Source organism: Prunus persica, chromosome G3 (assembly GCF_000346465.2).
Source record: "Prunus persica cultivar Lovell chromosome G3, Prunus_persica_NCBIv2, whole genome shotgun sequence".
NCBI lineage: Eukaryota > Viridiplantae > Streptophyta > Magnoliopsida > Rosales > Rosaceae > Prunus > Prunus persica.
This window is the reverse complement of record NC_034011.1, coordinates 4,977,772-4,999,381: the sequence shown is the minus strand read 5'-3', so window position 1 is coordinate 4,999,381 and position 21,610 is coordinate 4,977,772. Positions and strand designations below refer to the sequence as shown.

Sequence of the window (21,610 nt, the reverse complement as noted above, 5' to 3'; positions counted from 1 at the left end):
AACTGATTATATGATCATAGATCAGAAGGCCTGGATTATTAATTTATGACTTTGAGCAAATTAAAGTTTGTCAATAGTTTAATGGAGACACATTCAAGATATTCAAAAGACACTAAAAAGTAGATTACCAGATTGCGGACGTTGGGGTCCAATTATGCCATATATTTTGTTGTTTTTGACTAGTTGTTGTATAAAGTGCAGTGGCATTGATTAAGATGCAAAGCTAAAGCCTAAAGGCAGTGGTGCTGTAATTTAATAAGGTTAAAGGTAGTGGATTGGTGAATGCAAAAATTAATTGTTGTTAAAAACAAAACAAAACAAAAAAAAATTAAAAATTGAATGTGTTGCCAAAATTTTGACCCATGTGGCCCATAGACCCCAATGGTCCTGTTTGATCATTAGAGATGTCTGCCCCACAGTCATAACAGAAGAAATTAATATGACATTGTGGGTGCCAGAACCATTCTAGAAGTACACAGCCTTGTAGATAAAGAGTCAACTAGTTCTGATTAGCAAAATAATTTGGGATTAGGTGACCCTTAAAAACAAAATTAATTTGAATTAATTGGACTAATCACAATTCCCATTATATTAAAAGAAGGAGCTTCCTGGTCCCCTTCTGCAAGGCTGCTGCCATGTTCTGCTGATATCAGGATAAGGTGCATTTGGAATTCTGCACTCAGGTCACTTTCTCACAGTTGCCATGATTCAAAACAAACCTCCCTCCATCCTCATATACTTTAAAATCTGTTGCAGTTTGCAGAGGAATGGTAAATGATGTTGGCCTTATTTATACAACTCAATACACAAGATTGTGACTTCAGAATGACAAGTTAGGTCTGGTCATTAATGAGCCACCTTCCAGGCTGCAAGAAGACCCAACTCTTCACAACTTCTGTAATCACATATGTTTAGGCTTGTTTTTGTGGCATGGTTTTGCTTGCCTTATTTGCCAATTCAATGTAACTATTGTAGATCCTTCTTGAGAGAAGAATGAATCAGGAAGAATTTCTCCTCTTGACATCCAACCATTTCATTGTATCAAACATATTATGAGATTATCCACATCAAATAATTCTTTACAATCCTATCAAACATATAACTTTTTAATATTTCTATTTGCTTGTTTTCTTTTGTTTTGTTTCAGCACCACTACTACTCCTATAGCTGCTGAGGCCCACCCAACTAAAAAGAATATGAAAATAGAACTAATGCATGGCTTTACCTGCATTATGCAATCAAGTGAATACATAGCTTTATAAAATTTACTGAGCTATAGAGTCTTGCTTCTCTTCTCAATCTCAGCTACTTCCTCAAGATAACTTATTGCTGCAACCATCTCTTCTTGTTATGTTTGAAGAACTGATGCAACATTCTATGAACTTCACCATAATCAGTTGAAGCAACGAAGCGATCCTTTATCCACTGAGGAAGCTTGCTAGTTGGATGGCAAAAATTCCGTTTGGAGGAATCAGATGCGTACCGTGTGTCGACTAGTAAAATTGCTGCATAGTCATTTATATGCCGGATTGCTCTACCTAATACAGTCAAGGAAAAAACCCATGTCAAGAGAATTGAATGAGAAACTGACTTCAAAATATGTTTACATCAGTAACCAAAAAGATGATCATAGGACTGCAGCTACATGGATGGCATACAAACGGGGGCTGGCCAGCATTTGAAGAACTTGATAGTGAGAATATTTGGAGAATCATGTTTGGATGGGCATTAGATTTCCTGGTTCTGCCTTAACCTTATTCTAGATTATTCATGCATAGTTTCAATAAAACATCTTTAAGGTTGGTCAGGCTTCATGTTTTTGAAAAATATTTAAAATTGTAAAACAACATACCAATGGACTGATTAACAGCTTTCATGCATAGATTCTCATAATATTCTTTTCCTCTGCGTCTGCAACTTCTAAGGACGTTAAACCCTGCATGTACTTCTCCACTGCACAGTTCATGACCAAGTGAAAGATTTGGTGTCTTAGTGGAATCTGAATCTCCCAACCCTTCAATATACTTCACCCTCTCCATTAACTCAATATCAGAAGGGCTAGCATAGGGCAGTCCAACCATGACTATACACCGGCCCATCCCATCACTTAAGTTGATGCCTTCTGATATCTTACCACCAACGACAGCAAGAAGCATTGCACCACTTTGAGAAGGATTTTCTTTCCACTCCCCGGAAGACAATATATCAATTGTTTCCTTGTATTCCTTGAGAACAGATTCTACATATGTATTCTTTCTAGGCTCTCTAAATAGACGCTTCTTCTTCTTAATCCTTTCAAGGATGCCTGAAGCCTCCCAGGCATCATAAACTTGCCCTTCATAATCAAATGAGGAGAAGAAGACAACAATTCCCTCAGGAACCACTGTCACCAAATTACAAAGTAATTGCCCTAGTTCCTGTATCTGTAAATCCAAGCCCATCAACTTAAATAGTCAGCCACCATGTATAATGAACCCCAAAAAAAGCAATAAGCAGAAAAAGGGTGCAACTGTACTTGACATAAAAAATAATCTTTCCACTGGGCTTGAACTGTATTATATTTTCAAAACAAAATAGGAGAATAAATGGTGATAAATACAATAATGACATAGTAATGACTTCATCCGAAAACGCTCAAAGAGAGTAGTTTCCATAAATATATTCAGATAAGATTGCAATATACTTGCCATGATTGATGACCTTCTGGAGCTGTAGCTAAAATCAAAAGTGTGACCAGAAGGGCCACGGGAAACTGCAACTGGCAAAATGCTCTCCGGGGGAACAATGTGACTACATGAAAAGAATTGCAACTGGTCTGGTGGTAACCAAGGGAAGAGTCGCTCCCTTGTTTCTTCTATAGGTTGCAGAGTTCCCCCAGCCAGTATTACAGAATGTGCTTGATCTACAATCTGTGTAAGGTTGAGAGTTAATGTTTCATAACTAGGACATGAATACTAGGCTATGAAAACAAGCTATGTCAGAATAAGCAATTTTTGGCAAACCTCAGAAAAAATCTTATCCCCAGTGAGCATAACATATTTTATATATCGTCCTTCCTCTCTAGAGCATGTTGCACTAGTCCTTGAGATGATAATCCTCCCATCACCATCTTTATTTGTCAGTGATAGCAACAAATTTGCTAATGCTTGGAAACTGGACAGAGTGCTTCCGTCTTCACTGCCATTAAGTGCCAAATTTTTTTGAAAGCTAGCTACTTTATCGCCATACCCACTAACCTGGCACACCAAGTACATTTTAACCTTTAGACCAGGGAAAGAGAAGGGAAGAATAGCAACAGGTAAAAATATACAATGGGAAGAAGGATTCACCTTGTGCATGATGTTGCTTTCCTTTAGATACTGAAGCAATTTGACCAAGTTGATGTTGTCTACATTGAGGGAAAATAAAAAATCATTAATGGCCATAGAGGAAGTAGACGTCCCACTTGCTCCAGAAGCCTTTTCAGTAGCACGGCAGGAATCTCCATAACTTCTATCATCTTTGAGAAACACTTGGCGGAAAGCCCGAGTGAGTACCATGAGAGTTTGGATATATCTACGATTACCAGGTCCCAATACATTGCAAAATCTTTCGAAGTACTTCTCAACGTGGCTGTGCACATCCTCCAGCTGTAAAGAAGTCAGGAGAACTGCTAAGATATCAAATTACAATTTGTATCGAAAACCTATACTATCAACACCGGAAGCTTACTTGGTGGCACAAATTAAGGTTCTAACCTTGGACAGTGCTAACCTTAGACTATACATAGTGAAGACTACAGAATGTTACATTATGTTAAAGTTGTCTGCTATTCTATCGTTGGATCAGATAATTTGATAGATTTAGACAAGCAGTCAGAAGCACCCAAACTAGTTATATGAATGAAAAAGAAAGATAATCCAGTAGCTTTTAAGTTATTAGCTCAATAAAAGCTCATAATTTGATTACCTGCGACAAAGTGATTCTTGAGTCATACATGCTGATTAAGGAGTCAGCCAGATTGTGAGCCTCATCTATAATAATGATATTATTCTTTAAATTGAGCCCAAGTGACTCACGAGATGCTTTTGAAAGTAGAGATTGATACGGTAGAACCACCAGATCAGCAACAGGAACCATACTTCGGGAGCCATAATATGGACAAGTCCTCATGCTTTTTCCAAGATGAACAAGATCTTCAATATCCAAGGCACCTTGTTGAGACATCATGCTCCTGAATTCCTTTTGTAGTTTATGTTTTCTAAGCATTGGGCAACCACAAGAAGCCTTGTTCCTGCGAATCCTTCCTCCTGCACCCACATTCTGCAGATCAATACTATCATCAGTCAAGAGAAACCCCTAACACAGAATGAGCTGAGAATGCTGTAGATCATATGGGCATATGGCGCTTGATGGCTGGTGACCTTTAAATCAAGAAGAAAAGATTCCACTTGAGCCAAGATGTATACTTAGTTTTAAAAATTATTAATCCATGCCCTGATATACATGGAGGTCATTTCATTATTGATAAGAAACAGACCACCAGATTCGTTAGGTCTGTTGACCCACTTAAGCACTTCCATTTTATTCTTAGCCAAGAGCTATATTCTTAAGAAATTGGTTGAACACATTGGTGCACGATCATATGTAGACAATTCAATATGATTAGATATTCACATTTACAAGAAAACCTATTCAATTAGATCATGTGCCTGTTCCGACATTGGCATAAAACATGCAGCACAGGGTAAAACAGGTCATCTGCTATATATCATGCATTTCTTATAAAAATAAATATATGATTATGCATTTCTTATGAAAAATATATATGGCCATCCATTTCTTATCAATAATGCATACGGACATGCATTTGTTACTTAGCTTAGCAGGCAAAGTGCAGATTTAGCATTGGGCATCCAAAGAGCCAGATGCTGGATTAGAGAGCTAGAACCATATAGTGATGTCAAATAATGGTATATAGTGATAATTGAGTACGTACTTCGACCACAGAATGTAAGGTTAAATGGTTCTAAAACTGAAGGGCTTGTAACAGACAAACAAATTATTTTTTCTCAAACGATACTGGGGGAAGAGGATTCGAACTCACAACCTCAAGTAGTCATGTGTAGGGGGTAAATGCAATCAGATAGGCAAACCATAACAGAATGATTGATTAGAAGGAATAAGCACTAATGATCTTTAGTTACAAAAATAATTAGATATCATATATCTATCCAGAGAAATCCAATTCTGTAGTTGGACAAATGTCCCGAGGCCAGTAAAATAATATTAAATCAAGTGTATGAATTATAACTAATGGGACTTTAAATGGATACATTTGTTACCTTGATTTTGGAAACTTCCTTATTCTTGTTTCTTTGAAGTTCCAAACAGCGTTCATTAATGCAAGTTGAGTTTCCAAGTTTCAATACATCTGAAACCATGCCCCAGAAGAAGGTAAACACCATTCAAATTGAAATCTAATAATTCAATGATATGTTCCATACCTTCGTTGATGCAGAAGTTCCTCCTTGAGCCCAAACAGACCACCTTCATCTCATTAGCAAAGACAGTCTTCTTTAACTCCTTTATGAACTGTGAAAGCTGTGAATGTGTTCGGCTACAAAAATAAACCTGCAGCTTCTCGTCCTCCTCATATTCATCATCACCAGACCCATCTTCTTCACCTTCCTCGCTCGATGAACTAAGGGAAACCCCAGCAACCTTCCTCTTTGACTTCCCACCACCCAGATTCCCTTCCTCTTCGCTTTCATAATCCTCCACCAAAAAATCTTCATCACTCAACTCCACAGCATCATTGCTCATTTGCAAATTGTTTCCCTCTTTCTTTGTGCAAGGCTCCTCCTCAACACTCCGCAAGAACAAATCTCTACAATTTTCATGGTTCCTTCTCTTATCGACCCTTCGAAATCCAACACCAAACTTCTCCTTCTTTTTAGTCTTCATCTCCTCACCCTGCTTGTATTTGTTAATGACAGCATTTCTCATCCAATCAGGTTCATCATCTGAGTCAACTTGGCCATCTTTTGCACCATTACGATCAGATTCAATCCTATCTTCAGTCTTCTGTTGTTGCCTCCTATCAACCACCCATTGCAAAGCACTACAAATGATACTGAGAGTTTTTCCAGTCCCTATTGAAGTACAATGATTTCAAATCAAACCCAATAGAATAAGAAAAGGGAAGTTTTCGACAAAAAGTAGGGAAAAAAAGAAGGAAAAGTATTGAAATTAAAGTTTGTCGGTAATTGTAACTTCAAACTACTTCAACTCTAACGTATGCTAACTCTAAATTTGCATTTTGGGGACACATTGACACAAATTCTTGTTTTTATTTGGTTCTCTCCATTGTCCTAGCTGTTAAAAGTGCATACAAGCAACCAAATCAAAAGGTTTTCCCATTCCTTTGAACTTGATAAACAGTAATAATCTTGAATCTTAGTTCATCTATGCCATAAATAAATAAAAACTTTATGTGACAATAAGTGGCGGATGCCTAAAAAATACAAGCATATAAAATGAGGGTTTTTCAATCAAAGTCGTAAGCTTGAATCTTCGATAATGGAGAAAAATATGCCTAAAAGGAAGAGTCCTATAGCATAGAGATTGAGCGGTGAGCTATGACTTGCCTGTGGGGCTTTCGAGCATGGAAAGACCTCCTTTGTTGAGAGAGTGATAGAGGGCGTTCATGAAATCGATCTGTATGGCGTAGGGTTTGTACGGAAATGCTGGAAAGTTTGGGGCTTCCTCCCCTTTTTTTTTTTTCTCTTCCATTTTCGTCTTCCTCTGTTTTTCTTCTCCGACTTTTTAGAGAGCTGGATGCTTTGCTCTGGTAGCTCTCTCTCTCTCTCTCTCTATCTCTCTCTCTACTCTCAAGCTCGACTCTGTAGACCTCTGTTTCGCGCGCTTTTACTTCACTCCCGCGAGGACCAAAAATGGGCCTTTCCATTTGGGCCATTTTGTTTTAATTTTTTTTTAGGAAGAATTAGGCCATTTGTCTAATTAATTCCTCTTTTTTCTTTATTTAATTTTTTGTTAATGAAAATAAATTTTATCCTTACTTACTTCACAATGTGATCTTCCAAAATGAATTTTGTATCACATATTTCACTTATTAATGAAACATGATCATGACCCAAGAAATTATAAGTGTGAATGAATGATCATCTAAAGAAAACTCGCCAAATATAATGATTAATTGACTAGATAAAGTTAAAAATGAACACATATTTTTTTTTTTTGCTTTTTTTATACAAGCGATATTGAGTAAGGGGAGATTTGAATATAAGACCGCGAGTACAGAAATTACTGCTTTTAACAACTTGAATTACAAGTCTCTTACACGTGTTTTGGTTCTCAAGCCCAGAATAAAAAAACAAGTCTTCTTTCTCCTTTGGTATATTGGGGGCCAAAGGCCCAAAACAAAGGAAACAGGAAGACACATGGGCCACAGAGTCAGGCCCCTATCTACACTCAAAGCCCAGGCCGACAAATACCATCATTATTCAGCTACGAAGTTCGACTTACCCTAAAACCCTCATTCGCTTTCATATATATATTCACCCTCTCCGCCGCTCACTTCTTTAGCCTGAACACCTCCATCTCACAAGCTAGGGTTTTCTCTGCGCTCCAATGGTACCTCTTTTTCACTCCTTTGCTCTCTATGTGTTCTGTTATACTGGCTTTTGGTAGATCACCATGTTTACGTGAACTGATCGGGTTTTTGTTTCTGTGGGAATGAAACAAATGGACACAGGGGAAGGGAACAGGGAGTTTTGGTAAGAGGAGGAACAAGACCCACACCCTCTGCGTGAGGTGTGGACGTCGCAGCTTCCACTTGCAGAAGAGTCGCTGCTCGGCTTGTGCCTTTCCTGCTGCTCGCAAGAGGAAGTGTATGTCGTCAAACCACTTTTATTACCTACATAATCTATATCTATTGGTCATAATATGAATCTGGTAGATGATTTGTTGATGTGCTTTGCATTTTTGTTGGGATTTTTGAATACCCAGAAAATGAATTTTTCATTTTGACGATGATTTTCCAGGAAAATGTTTCCTTTTTATGATTTTTGCTTCTGGGTTTATTTTTATGGCTTTGTGTTGTATTTTGTCGGTATTAAAAAAAATAGACAACTGGAGTGTTAAAGCCATCCGAAGGAAGACCACTGGAACCGGAAGGATGAGGTATCTGCGCAATGTTCCTCGCAGATTCAAGAGTGGCTTCAGAGAAGGTATCAGTCAGATCATGTTACTTTTGTTAGATGTTGATGGCATTGCTCTATTTGTTGTTCTTCATTTGTTTGTTTTGTGCCTATATTGATTTTCTTATTTGTTTTTTGAACAGGTACTGAAGCTGCACCAAGGAAGAAGGGAGCAGCAGCAACTGCTTAAGCCTTCCAATGAGTGATTTTGAATGTCATTTGGGATACCCAGTTATAGCTTTAGAAAGCGATTTTATGAGTTTGGACAAGTTCTCTATGAGCTTTGTTATTGTTTTTGATGGATGTTATAACTGTTATTGTTTTAATTGGATCTTCACTTCCTTTTAATAGTAGTTGCTTTCAGTTTGTGACAAGAATGAATGAGCCTCATGTTGCCTTTTCTAATTATTGTTTTAATGATGTCTAAGATTTTGTTGGGTTTTAGTTGGTTTCTGGGACTAGACTGAGCAATGAGTTAGGTTTTCTAGTTCTTTATGGGTTATATTGGTTTTATGATATCTAAGTTTGCCCATGAATGCGAGGCAAACGACTTTAGTGATAGTCAACTTTACACTCACGATATTGTTCATATCCAGTTGGGTCATGGAATTAGTATGATATGATATGGAGAGATAGTTGTGTGTGCAGGGTTGCAGTCATAGTTACTGTCTTGTTGATTCAGATGCAGTTTACGGCATAAATGCAGATATGCTTAATGTTAAAGAGCTACAAACGCTAATGGTTGGGACAGAATAAACGTACCTGTAGATGTTTGCATTTGAATTGGTTCTGTAACTTCTGTTACTGTCAAGTTTAGTTGATTAACAAAGCGTGATTGTTCTAGTTTTCGTTTATTAGTCTGATTAATGAAGCGTTAGTTGATTAGTCTTAGGTTTATTAGTTTGATTAATGCAGGTTTAGTTGATTAACGTGGTGTTGATAAAAGCTACTTTGAATTTCCCCCTTCTCATATCGTTGTGAAAAAGGACAAAATTGGTGAATGATTTAGCATCGCATTTTAATCACTAGGATATCGGATAGGATCTCGAGTACAGGAGTAAATGCTTCAAATCACTTGAGTTACAACTTAAAGAGTCCCTTTCAACACCCCATTAGTTTGCTAAATCAGTTTTTTCCATGGGATTGTAAACTATGGTTTCATGGTAACCGTAAGATATGTTCGAAATGGTGGCTAAATATCCTCTTATAATGGGGGTGTGCACAAAATATTCATGTACCTTGCAGGTACTCAAATAAACGTCACTATTTTTTTATGTGGAACATCTGAAATATGAAATTCCTTGATCTGTTAAGTCGGTGCAATAAATGTAAATATAATCCCATTTGGTCAAATGAATAATCGGAAAACTAAAGGAGCAAAAAAAAAAAAAAAAAAAAAAAGATAAGTCCTGAATCAGGCCGAAAGATTCTGAATATGAGGTATTGTATATTTGCACTAATCTCAAGATTTACAATGAATTTCCTCAAGATGCTAACTAAAGAGCTACTTACAAAATTCAGACAAGAATGACTTGATTCTCTTGATGCCAATACAAATGAAAGGCAACGAATTCGGTTGCATAAAAACCAAACCAGACCACAGAATCATGTTGCCAGGCTATGCTCCAGATGAGGAAGAAACTATGCAGAGCAATGGTTCTTACTTGATCTCAAAATTTATCGTCAAATAGAATGACCCACTATTGCGCTTTAAACTCGCCAAATCTATGCTTTTCTTCATGCAACTGCTTAAACACATAATCCAGCTCTGGAAATGCCGACATAAGCAGCAGCTCCAGAAGGTCATAAGCCAGTTGTTTCAAACAAACAGATGACTATTCAAAAAAGAAAAGAAGCGGTTACAACTCTCTAAAAGAATCCAGATAAGAAAATACAAGAAGCATCCTTAACCTTCTAAAAAACAAATAATTACCTGAAGAAAGTAATAGAGATCCTTGGCGCATTTGTCATACTCCCTACTACCAACCAGACCGACAATAGCTGCAGGTGCATTATCTGCATTTAGAACCAGAAAATTTGAGTATGTTATTGACAGTCCCCATAGACACGGGTATGAATTAAATATACTGCTGCCAAATGCAGAAAATAATAGGGTTTTGCAGAACAAGGTAATACCAATCATTAATTCATAAACCAACTTTGCACGTCGATCTGCCTCCTGTTTCTGCTGCTCAACAAATCTAGGTGATGATATTTCTGTAGGTTTCTGGCCCTGAGGTGAATTTTGTGCTTGGTTGGTGGATGGTGGTCTTCGCTTTGGATGCTTGGTTATAAATATTCCATCAGGCCATAGTATCTATCAAAGACAAATAATCAATTAACACCAGCATCCAAGTCTTCGATTTTAAAACTATCAGAGTTAATTTTCAATAGTAGCATTTTCAATTCTGGTTTGGGGTTTTTATTTTTAATCAAAGATAGAGAAAGGAAAATCGGAGAATAATAAAATGACATGATAACACAATGAGAAAATGGGTATGGAACAGTCCATAAAATAAAAACCAAAACTATATTTAAAAAAATTTGTTCTGTTTTAGTTTTATGTAGTTTTTCTTTTCTTGGTTTTAGTTTCACGTGATCTCCCTCATTTCTTGATCATATCTCTCATATCTCACCCCTCTCCCTCTTCTATCCCATATATTTTTCCTCTCTAACTTCAAAATAACATAAAGTTATAAAACGAGCCCTCATTAAATCATTAATAGAATTCAAAATCAGCTTGCTAAGGGCCCACTTTTAACTTCTTCTTTTTTTCTTTTTTTTTTGGGTGTATTTTTTAATTGAAAATAAGGAACAAGAAAGATGATGGAGTGGGGAGGAGAGGAGTAAATACATATACAGTGTGTTTTCCAAATAAAAACTCTAAATAGTTTTTAATAGTTTTTAATTTTTTAGTTTAATAGTTTTAGTTCTACGCGCTCTGCTTCTTTTCTTATTCACCTCTCTCATCTCTCAACTTCATTTTCCCATTCTTCAAAACATTTCCCCTCTCTTTCTTTAACTGAAAACTAAAAACAAGAACCTTATCGAATGAAGCCTCTCAAGATTAGATGTGAGCCCACATAATCACTTAGCATTCCATATATTATAGAGCCCATCTCTCCCCTAAAACAAATGTTAAATTCTGTAGCATTGGCCACACAGCAAATGCCGTCACCAACTTCTTTACATTTGAACTATGTCAGTCTTAAGCAATTCTCTTACATTCTATAAGTAAAATGCAGTCTGCATTAATTTCCCTCGCCATGACAATAACTACAAACAGAATGAACTCACAAAATGCAAAAATAAACTTGTAAACCTTCTAAAGCACCTAATTTCAATCTATTAGACATAATAAATAAGTACATGTGAGCTTACAAAACTCATTGGACTAAAAGGAAGTAAATGGCGCCAAAACGTACCTGCTCAACTCGCTTGATCCCAGAAGCCACCACCAATCCCCTACGCAAAAGCTGGATTTTCTCTATTAACCAGTCATCGAAGGCATCACCCATCCCTAGCTGTAGTATTTGTTTGGCCACCCAGAAAGCCTTCCGCCTATAGTTTCAGAAGATATAAATGGCTCAACTCAATATCACAATGCAACATAAGGGCACAGTTCTGCAATCATATACAAAAATACCTGATCCATCCACCATCTTGGAGCTGAAAAATGACATCCACCAAATCTAAGATAGGAACACTTAAATTTGGAGGCACCCACTGCATCAACCAAGTACGTGTTTAGCGCATACAAGCCATATTGCATCATGGTTAAGTAAAATAATTTTAAAATTACAGCTACAAATCCTCTTCAAAGTCTAGAATCTCTAGAAATATCAGAAAATGAAACCTGAGAAAACAAATTGCGAGTTTTACCTCTGTAGGAAGGGTAGGGTCTGTATCAGTATCAACAAACAATTCAATTTCTTTTTCGTCTCTTCCTTGTATGGTCTTACCCAAGTTTGTGAGGGAAGATGCATCTTTTCTTCCTCTAGTATCTGAATCAGTGGCACCAAGTGACTTTCCAAAATCGTTACCAGAATTTTTGACCGGAGAAGAAGAGCCTTTTGTGTTCACTCTTAACCCATCTGCCACAACATTATTCTTCAATTGTAAAGCAGAATCCTTAACTCTGGTGCCTATAGGTTCCCTCTTCAAGGAAAACGGATCAGTCACAGGCCCACCAAAATTTGAAACCTGTTTACTCTTTTCAGATGCCTTATCATCTAGGTTAACTAGAAAATTCCCAAATGAAAAAGGGAAATTAGAATGAGTAAGAAAAAGGAAAAGCAACTAATAAATTCAAAACTAGGCATTTAACTGATTTACCTGACAGTGTTTTGATTATAGAAAAGGAATTTGTAAATACATAAGTCTGCATTTGAAAGATATAAAGTGATAAGTGTTCCTCCCAAATTTACGAACATCATAACCACCTCCCAAATTTACGAATATCATAACCACCTCCCCTGTAATCAAAATCAGTAAGAAGAGAAAATTACTGAACCTGGGAGTCAACACTTAGGAAATCCCAAACTTCAATGGATCCTGAAACTGTTGGAAGCTGCATAAGCTTCTGAGAAACAACGATAAAAATTAACAAATGATTAAAGGCTTAAAACAATATTATTATTATCCAGAGCAGCAAGAAAAGGGGGATTGTGTTGTTAACCTTTACATATTCGTCAAGCAATATACATCGTTCTTGAATGACAGCTAAATCCAAACCAGTTGACAGAAAATGCTTTGGAGGCAAATGTAGGTTGTACTCAGGAAACTCTTTTAGACGACGATGTAGCTCCTCAAAATGACGAAATCTGTAGGGAGATAACCATAATGTTGAGTTACCAAAGCAAAGGTACAATGGAAAAGTATAGACCTCATCTTCTTGACATGTGAGAAAATTACAGAAGATATCACTGAAGGATGACGCATAAATTTAGAGCACAATGTTACCACCTTCTTTTGATTGACCAACTATTATTATTTACATCCGTAACAGATATGGAATATACGGCAAATGTTTTTGAGTCACTCTTCACAATATTTGCACCCAATACCTGCAACAGAAAATGGGTTTACATACTTTGCATCTAAGAACGTATCAGAAAACAAAATTAAGCGTGCATAATCAAGACAAACTGGTAAGATCTAAGGTAAGTACCTCACATTTCAACTTGAAAAAAGAATCCACTGCCATAGAATTTTTCATGGAATTAAAAGTCAGACTATGACTACCAGCAAAAGATAGAGAAGTTGCAGATGAAGAAGTGGCTGCCCCACTGTTAACTCTACCCAAACCTTCAATGTCAGAATCATCGCTGGAATCCTCAATATTTTCATGTCCTTTTGGCGAATTAAGTATGTCCTGTCCATCTCCAGACAAGAAGCTTGTTCTCTCAACCTCTTGCCAAACGGGTACTTTCTTATTGCTTGGTCTAGATCTTTTCTGGCCAGACTGGGCTTTAGGCAATCTTTGAAAGTGAAGATTTCCTTTACCAGTCCTTTTCGTAATACGGCGTTCTGAATTTTCAAGTGGGTGATGAATGTGAGACAATGGCATATTTCTATTACTTTTACCATCCCAAACTTTAGTTCCAGGAGAATCAAGACCTGTTACACTGTCTGTCTCTTCATCTTCAGAAGTATAAGAAGTACTGCTTCCTGAATCAACCTCCTCCAACCGCATGTGGTTGCGTTCATCATCTCCTTGATCTGAAGCAACTGGAGAGTGATTTGGTATATTTTGAGCTCCAGGGCGGAAAGCATTTTCTACCTTCAACTGAGTGGTGCATCCAGAGTGAGAAGTGCTTCTCTCAGAAAGATTGAGCTTAGATACAATTTCCTTGTCTTTGGGCCTAGATTTTTCCATAGTATGGTCCACTGTAACTGACTTCCCTCCCGAAGACTGCTCAATTATCGAATTTTCACCTTCCTTTTTTTTGTAATTTCTCCCTTTTGCCCACATGTTTTCGAAATTTTCAGGAGCAAGGGCTTGAGTCTTTCTGCGAGACATTAGATCTAACATATCTCCCCATTCTCCTCCCAAGTGGTTCCGTTCTATACCTCTTTCAATGCTATTTTGGGAGTTCATTGGCAATGAGCTCCATGAACGGGAAGACTGAGTATCAACCTTAAGCAGTGGATCTTTTGATCCATTCGCATTTTCTGTCACACGTGTCTCTGCAGAAGTTCTGGATTGGCCGTTTTTTAATTGCACAAGTTCAACACCAGTAACAGAAGGATCTAAGAACCTAGAAAAGTGATCGGATGAAATCTTCGAAGGGCCCTCTGGTTTGGATCGAGATTCCTCTTGTACCGCAGTAACACTTTTGGCCTCAGTCATTTTTAAGACCAACAATTCAATTCTTTCATTAATAAACCTATCACCAAAAAAGATGAGGAGAAATGATACAGTAGTAATGCAGAAAGAAACATAAAGCAAACGAGAAGGAATGGATACCTTGGACTAGCCAAGTTTAAGACAGGTCGCATTACTGCACAAGCAAGAAGCTCTCTGACAATATAACGGAAGAGAGAGCACTGCAAATCTTCAGGCTTGAATGTAAAAGATATAAGGCCATCCATCAGATGCTGCAAGACCTGCAGATGAATGGTACATAAAACATGGTCACCACAAATGAGAAAGCAGATAATATATAGAGGAACCATACCTTAATTTTTCCAGGTAAGAAAGATTTACAGATTGACTAAGCAAAAATTAAAGAGCAGAAAGTAAACAACCTTGTGCTCAGATTCTGCAGAAAATAAAGCAGGATGCAATTTGTTTGCAGCAGCCAAGACGAGTCTCAATTCCATATCTCGTTTTTCAATTGTCAGCAATCCTAATTGTTTTTTTTCAATCTTTGCTTGTGCTACGCGGAAAAGCTCCAAGTGATTGCATATGAGATTAATAAGATCCCTGCACCATCATAAACATTAGATCTTCAGTAATCATTCAAGTAGTCCTTTATAGCACCCTGTTGAACAAGTTATTAACCAGAACCTTGTGAGAAGATCAATTAGATTTATATTCCTCATGCGTCCTGAAATTTCTCCAAGAACACCATTCACGATGCACGCCAGTTCTTCTGGACCTTGTCTATCTGGTGTTAGACGAGAATACCAAAGATCTGTCACAAACTCAGAAACTAGATGCTGGGTGAAGTGATCTATAGCTTCCTCAACAACAGGAGAATTGACTTTCCTTCTCCACTCGGATTTTTGACTAGTGTTAGGCCATTGAATAGGTTTGTTTTGGGAAGTAGTACTTGCCAAGGATGGTCTGCTGTTGTATGCTGCAGCTTTTCTTCGCATATCGTAATCTAGTGATAAGTAACGAAGGAGGACAATCAAGAAGGCAGCAGCAGGCAAGTTGATCCAGACAGAGGAGCTTGTCACTGAAATTAAAACAAGAACAATAAGCCACACCTCAAGGAAAGAAAAAACATGAACATCACAGACGGCAAGAAGGTCTGTTACCTTCCATCACAATGCTGGCTTCTAACACAAGTAATAAATAGTGGACACGAAACAACTGAAGCATGCCATCTACAACTAGATAGAACCAGAATACTAGATTTTCAAGGCCAAATATGTAACCTTTAACCTATAAAATTAAGATACATCATCAAGTGGGTGGTACTGGGAGATGAATAAAACTAACTAATTAGCTCAAGTAATTGCACGCACAAGGAAAAGGTGATCGCTTGCTTATTTGAATTGAAGTATGTTTTATTCAAAGCCTTGCCAACAAAATTAACAGGCGAAATAATAAATTAGATATTTAAGAAGTGGATACCAAAAGAGCTAATTACCCCTCCCTGCTTAGTTCAATTAAAAAAGGTTCATATCTGTTTGCTGTGCAATGCACATTAACACAGTGATCATCACACAGACTATAATTCAACAATGCAAATTCAATCCGAAATTGATCGTAAACAAAATTAAAACCCAATTTATACCCAATTGTAATAAGTCTTAAAACAAAACAAAAACCCAGAAAAAAAATAAAAAAATAAAAAGGAGAAGAAGAGAACAAGAAGAGCTTACAAGACATGAGGTATGATAAGCCAATGACGCAAATGGCGAGAAAGACAATCCGCTTCTTGGCTTCCTCAACGAGGTCCCGGATGGGCACTTGCTGCCTCTGCGTGCTCATTTCCAATCAAACCCAGAAACCCAAATCAATTCCTCAATTAAGCAATTCTAGTCTCTCGGATCATATCCACGGCAGGCTCGAATACCCAGAACAAATCCAATGGGTTGCATTACGAGGACGCGGCGATCGACGAGTGAATGAGGACTGGTGTGTGTTTGGTTGCAAGGAAAATGAGAAATGGAAGTGAAGGAAAGCAAGAGGCGAGAAAAGTAAGACGGTGATTCGAAGGCCTTGGGTTCAACGCGAGGACCGTTAGGTTTCGATGTTCATCTTTGTTTTGCTTTGCTTTGCTCTGCTCTGCTTGCGTGGGGCTTTCGTTCTTTTTTTGTTTTTCTCTTTTCTGTGAGCCTTTTTTTTTCCTTTTTTTGTTTATTCTGTCACTTTCTCTTCTTACGCACTCCTTTTATTGTGATGTATATATGAGTCTTGCCTGTCAAGATGTGTTTTGGATTTCTGGGTTTGGGAATTTCAACTGCCACGACATTGTTGTCAAAAATATAGATTCTGGGTTTCTGCGGGGTAAAACCATAAATTTAAATTCCTATCTCTATCTAATTTTAGCAATAGTCCTTCATCTTGTGCTCGATTGGCATTTTCAGTCATTAAACATTCAATTTGCATTTTAGGAGTAATGGTCCTTAAACTTATACCTGGTATACATTTTAGTCCTCCAACTCAAATAGTAACTCTAATAATTCTCAACATCATTTTCTCTCGCACCGGTCTAGTCCAATCATCATAATCTGTTAAATTTTCCATCAAATCAAAGGGCAATATGGTTATTTTATGTAGTTTTTACTTCCCACCATATTCCTCCCAAAATCGTTGCAATTCTCGACAAATTCAAGGACCAAAATGCAAATCGGACACGAATTCAACTACTATTACTTTTAAAAACTCATTATTTAATAACCAATAATTATAATTTATTTTGATTTTGATTTTGATTTTATAAAAAATAAATAAAAATCTCCTACAATTATATTAGTTACAATGTGATTATTTTCGATACAATTCATTAGGTTGACAAGTTGGGTTATAGTGTCCAAAAATGCTAGTCATATACCTCTCTAATAGAGGTGGTGGTATGCAAATGTGATATGCCCAGCATTGCTCCCCCTATCGTTCATTTCTTTGTTACCATTACAATTCGAATTTAGAATATTTTTAAATTTATTATACATATATACACATTTTTAGTTTGAGAGATAAAAACGTACAGCAAAATTGGGTATGACTGCGGAGAGAGAGCAATGAATTTAGTTAGCGTGTGTTATTTATGAATATTTTAAAGCAAGAGGCATATATTCCTTGTTTGTACACCACAATCATACGCACAGCAAAAACTGGTCCTTCATAATGTGAGGCGTGAAAGGAAAAATCAACTTCAATATATATGGTCAACAATAATAATACAACCAAATTACTCCAAACTTTGTCCCGCTAATTAATGTCCTTTCAATCCCTACTCATTTTTGTCTGGTTGCCAGCTCCCCATTGTGAATTATGTTGTCCTTCGATTCAATTTTACTAAAGAATTAAGGATTTAATGATGTATCAAAATATAATATGGGTATAAAAAAAGAAAAAACAATAAAGATATTATGCACATAAAATAAAATCTCTACGTTGACAAATCAAACTCTAGGACAGGTTTCTGATCTATAATCGGAATATATTTCACTGTGTCTACAACACTTATCACGCTAATATACTAAAAAATTGTTGATATTTGAGTGACATGTCATCGAAATACCACATCTCTTAATTATCAATGTATACTTTATACTAAAATCTCATAAAATTATATTTGATTATTTAAGATGTAAGGAATATAAACCGCTAAAAATATGATTTAAAACATTAGTATTTTGAAAGTCCATTTGTCATACTTAATCAAATTTTGAGAGAAAATAATTTTTCATGTAAAACAAAAAGATTTAAAAGTTTTATCAAGTTCAATCTCACTTAGAAAAGTTACAATACAAAAAGATTTCTTGATAATTTTTCTCACTTATTAAGTTTTATTATATCAAATCTCAATCTCTCTAAATTCTCATTCTTTGGTGCTGGTGGTGCTCTCATTCCCTCACAAGTAATAAGTTAATTTTTTTCATTGTTGTCTACAAATTTGTAACAAAAAGATATAAAAAATATATAAAACTTAGAAAAATATATATAAAAAATCTTGGATCGTGGGTGGCATGGCCCGAAAAACCCACCTAGGTCTAAGCCAAGCTCTTAGAAATCTCATACCGGTCTGAAAATTAAAAAAGAACCCATAAAAGCCCAATTTAAACCCAAAAATGTTAAGTCGGACTAGATCGACCTAATAATGAACCCTATGTCAATGGGTTTAAATATTTTAAATACAACTTCCAAATCACATAATTAGTAATTGTTTACAAAAGAAAAGTACAAGAGAAAATGGCTACACGCATTTTATTATTTTTGGATTTACAAATTTTACATTACCATAGGATAGGGATATAAGAATTTATCACATTTTTTGAGTTTTCATAGTAGTTCAGCTGTCCATTCGAAATTAATTTCCAATTTCCAGCATATAAATTGAACACGAAGTCTTTCTCTCCATCTCATCAAAGTAATGTCACTCTGTTCATAACGCACAGTTGGATAATTGCTTATAGTAATTCCCATGCATGCCATGCATACACACTTTTCTTTTTTCTTTGTCGTTCTAATCAAATTGAATTATGTACTGCGTCCTTATGTTTGTTGTTGAAGCTTTTGAGTAAACAACATGTCACTAAAAATGAAACCCATGGGCCATGCATGCTACTTTTGAGATTACCATAAGGGAATCATGAGGGAACCATGCATGCTGCAATTCCATTTCTATCTCAATTACCATAAGGGAACCATGCATAGTAAGTGAGGTATCAATAACTCTTGGCGCTCGTAAGGGACTTGTAGTTTAATGGTTAAGATTTATTTCGAACTTGAGGTATTAGGTTTGATTTTCTTCTTTGATAATATCATTTGTGTAATATTTTTTTAAATAAAAAACTCTTGGCGCTTATGTGTTTGTGGCGGTGAAAGAGACCATAGATTGCTAATAATTGGTCAACAGGAGGAAGTGACCACTAAGGAAGATTTATCCCTTTCTCTTTTTTTTCTTTTCTTTTTTGGTAACAAAGGAGGCTAACGCCCAAGGAAACAAGCCAGCCAACTAGAAGCAGAGAAGACGAAGCCTGGAGTCTCCCCTTGTATTAGCAGCCAAGATGTCAGTAATGCAAGCTGGCATCTCATCAAAGATATGCAAACCTGAATTAAAATCAAAACTATTAGCAGCCAAAGCATCAGTTGCACAGTTTTGTTGACGAAAGATGTGTCTAACTGAGCAATTCCAATCATCACCCATTTTTAATTTGCAACAATTGATGATATTGAACAGGAGGTGGGTAGAAATAGTGAGAGAATCAAGAAGAATCACTGCAACTTTGGAATCACTTTCCACTTCCACAGTTCGAAACCCAAAATTCCAAGCTAGGGAGAGTCCCCAAAAAATACCCCACAATTCAGCCTCAAGAACAGAGCCAATACCCAAATTCACAGAATAGCCCTTAAGCCAAGCACCAGTTGCATCTCTTATCCCTTTCTCTTTAATCGAATGGAAGTAACCACAAGTAAACTATAAAGGTAGAAGAACAATTTATATAATATTTGTTGCTGACAACATTTCCTCTATTCAGTGAACATGGATATTGCGTTGAAGTTCTTAAAAATATATCGATATGTTGTAAATAATATTGGTGAAGCCCACATAAAGAGAAATGGTGGAAGAAAAATGATGGTGTTAGAAAAGAAGGAAGATTAGTCAAAAGATGAAATTATAATGTTGGGGAGATATCATTATGTCTCCATTAGAAGCCTTTTACTTTGCCTATAAATAGGCTTGCTCATTCACTTGTAAAACACACCAAAATGAAGAGAAGAAAGAGTGAGGAAAGAAAGAAAGGAAGAGAAGAAAGAGTGAGGAAAGAAAGAAAGAAAGGAAGAGAAGGAAGAAAGAGGGTGAGTAAATAGAGAGAAAAATAGAGTGGAGAGAAATTTCTCCAAGAGAGAAAAATTAGTGAGCCACATATATTGTAAACACTAAAGTTGTAGCCCTATTATTTTACATAGTGGAAAAGTTACTGCTGCTGCTCTTCGGGGACGTAGGCATAGCCGAACCTCGTTAAATACTGTGTCTCATCTACTTTACGTGCAGCTCAATATTCGCACATATCCCAGTTATTTTACAACACGTTATCAGCATGAGAAGCTCTCAAGTATAATTTTTGTGCTGCACTATTATTTATACTACTAACCATTGTATATATATATATATATGAAAAGTTGATGGTAATATAATATGCTATATCTATTCACTTTTCTATTACTAACCACTAACAAAAATGGACCCTTGGTAATACTAACATATTATCAGTGGGAGACCGTTACTAATACGAACATTTTTCTTATTTTATTCGGTGGTGGTTTTAACCCCTTATTTATTTTAATTACTGTATGGTGTAGTTTTATTACCCATACGACAATATTTATTTAAAAGGGTGGCGCGGGTTTATCGTCCACGCCTTTCTTTTTATTTAAAAGTATGATGTGGAATTAACCCTCATACTTTATGAATTTACTTTACCGCACATTTAATTTTATTTAAGATATGGTGCGGAATTAACGTACATATAGCAAGCAATTTATTTTATCGCACATTTACTTTTACTTAAAGTATGATGAGGAATTAACCCTCATACTTTATGAATTTACTTTACCGCACATTTAATTTTATTTAAGATATGGTGCGGAATTAACGTCCATATAGCAAGTAATTTATTTTATCGCACATTTACTTTTACTTAAAGTATGATGAGGAATTAACCCTCATACTTTATGAATTTACTTTACCGCACATTTACTTTTATTTAACGTATGGTGCGGGTTTATCGTCCATACAAGCAATTCATTTACCAATAATTTAATTTACAAGCAATTTATTTTATGGATTAATTGTGTGGTATGATGAGTTTTTTTTTTACAAGGATACAGATCAGAACCAGAAGTTTCTTGATCCTCATCATACAACTACATCAGGACTTGAAGATCCTTGATGATGATATTGATATGAGAGCTGGCAGTCTCTCCAATACTATATTTGTAAACATGTGATCGGACTTGAGGGTCCTTGATTCTTGATATGTAAATAAGGACCTGGGGTTCC

General features: G+C 36.3%; 3 protein-coding genes across 4 annotated transcripts; 1 reads left to right on the top strand and 2 right to left on the bottom strand.

Moving 5' to 3' along the window:
- LOC18781901 (ATP-dependent DNA helicase DDX11) lies at nucleotides 1,002-7,436 on the bottom strand. The gene is made up of 9 exons (XM_007215994.2): nucleotides 6,630-7,436; nucleotides 5,487-6,134; nucleotides 5,325-5,413; nucleotides 3,949-4,302; nucleotides 3,330-3,629; nucleotides 3,003-3,236; nucleotides 2,688-2,909; nucleotides 1,853-2,423; nucleotides 1,002-1,538 (listed from the first exon to the last, which is right to left on the bottom strand). The coding sequence occupies exons 1-9, from the start codon at nucleotides 6,772-6,774 to the stop codon at nucleotides 1,324-1,326; spliced, it is 2,778 nt and encodes a 925-aa protein (XP_007216056.1). The 5' UTR covers nucleotides 6,775-7,436; the 3' UTR covers nucleotides 1,002-1,323.
- On the top strand, nucleotides 7,516-8,578 carry LOC18783781 (60S ribosomal protein L37-3). Its single transcript, XM_007215126.2, has 4 exons — nucleotides 7,516-7,635; nucleotides 7,757-7,892; nucleotides 8,130-8,231; nucleotides 8,345-8,578. Exons 1-4 carry the CDS (start codon nucleotides 7,633-7,635, stop codon nucleotides 8,389-8,391), a joined length of 288 nt encoding a protein of 95 aa, XP_007215188.1. The 5' UTR covers nucleotides 7,516-7,632; the 3' UTR covers nucleotides 8,392-8,578.
- Nucleotides 9,591-17,057, bottom strand: LOC18783073. Of its 2 annotated transcripts, XM_007217079.2 has the most exons (15): nucleotides 16,260-17,040; nucleotides 15,214-15,607; nucleotides 14,952-15,129; nucleotides 14,671-14,810; nucleotides 13,372-14,590; nucleotides 13,167-13,267; nucleotides 12,880-13,024; nucleotides 12,715-12,783; nucleotides 12,537-12,582; nucleotides 12,084-12,442; nucleotides 11,848-11,927; nucleotides 11,627-11,762; nucleotides 10,338-10,518; nucleotides 10,135-10,217; nucleotides 9,591-10,036 (listed from the first exon to the last, which is right to left on the bottom strand). In XM_007217079.2, exons 1-15 carry the CDS (start codon nucleotides 16,366-16,368, stop codon nucleotides 9,902-9,904), a joined length of 3,375 nt encoding a protein of 1,124 aa, XP_007217141.1. In that variant the 5' UTR covers nucleotides 16,369-17,040; the 3' UTR covers nucleotides 9,591-9,901. The 2 variants fall into 2 exon arrangements, with proteins under 2 accessions (XP_007217141.1, XP_020414578.1); XM_020558989.1 differs by lacking the exons at nucleotides 9,591-10,036; nucleotides 10,135-10,217; nucleotides 10,338-10,518; ... (3 more) ...; nucleotides 12,537-12,582; nucleotides 12,715-12,783 and adding an exon at nucleotides 12,589-12,676 and having other exon boundaries at nucleotides 16,260-17,057.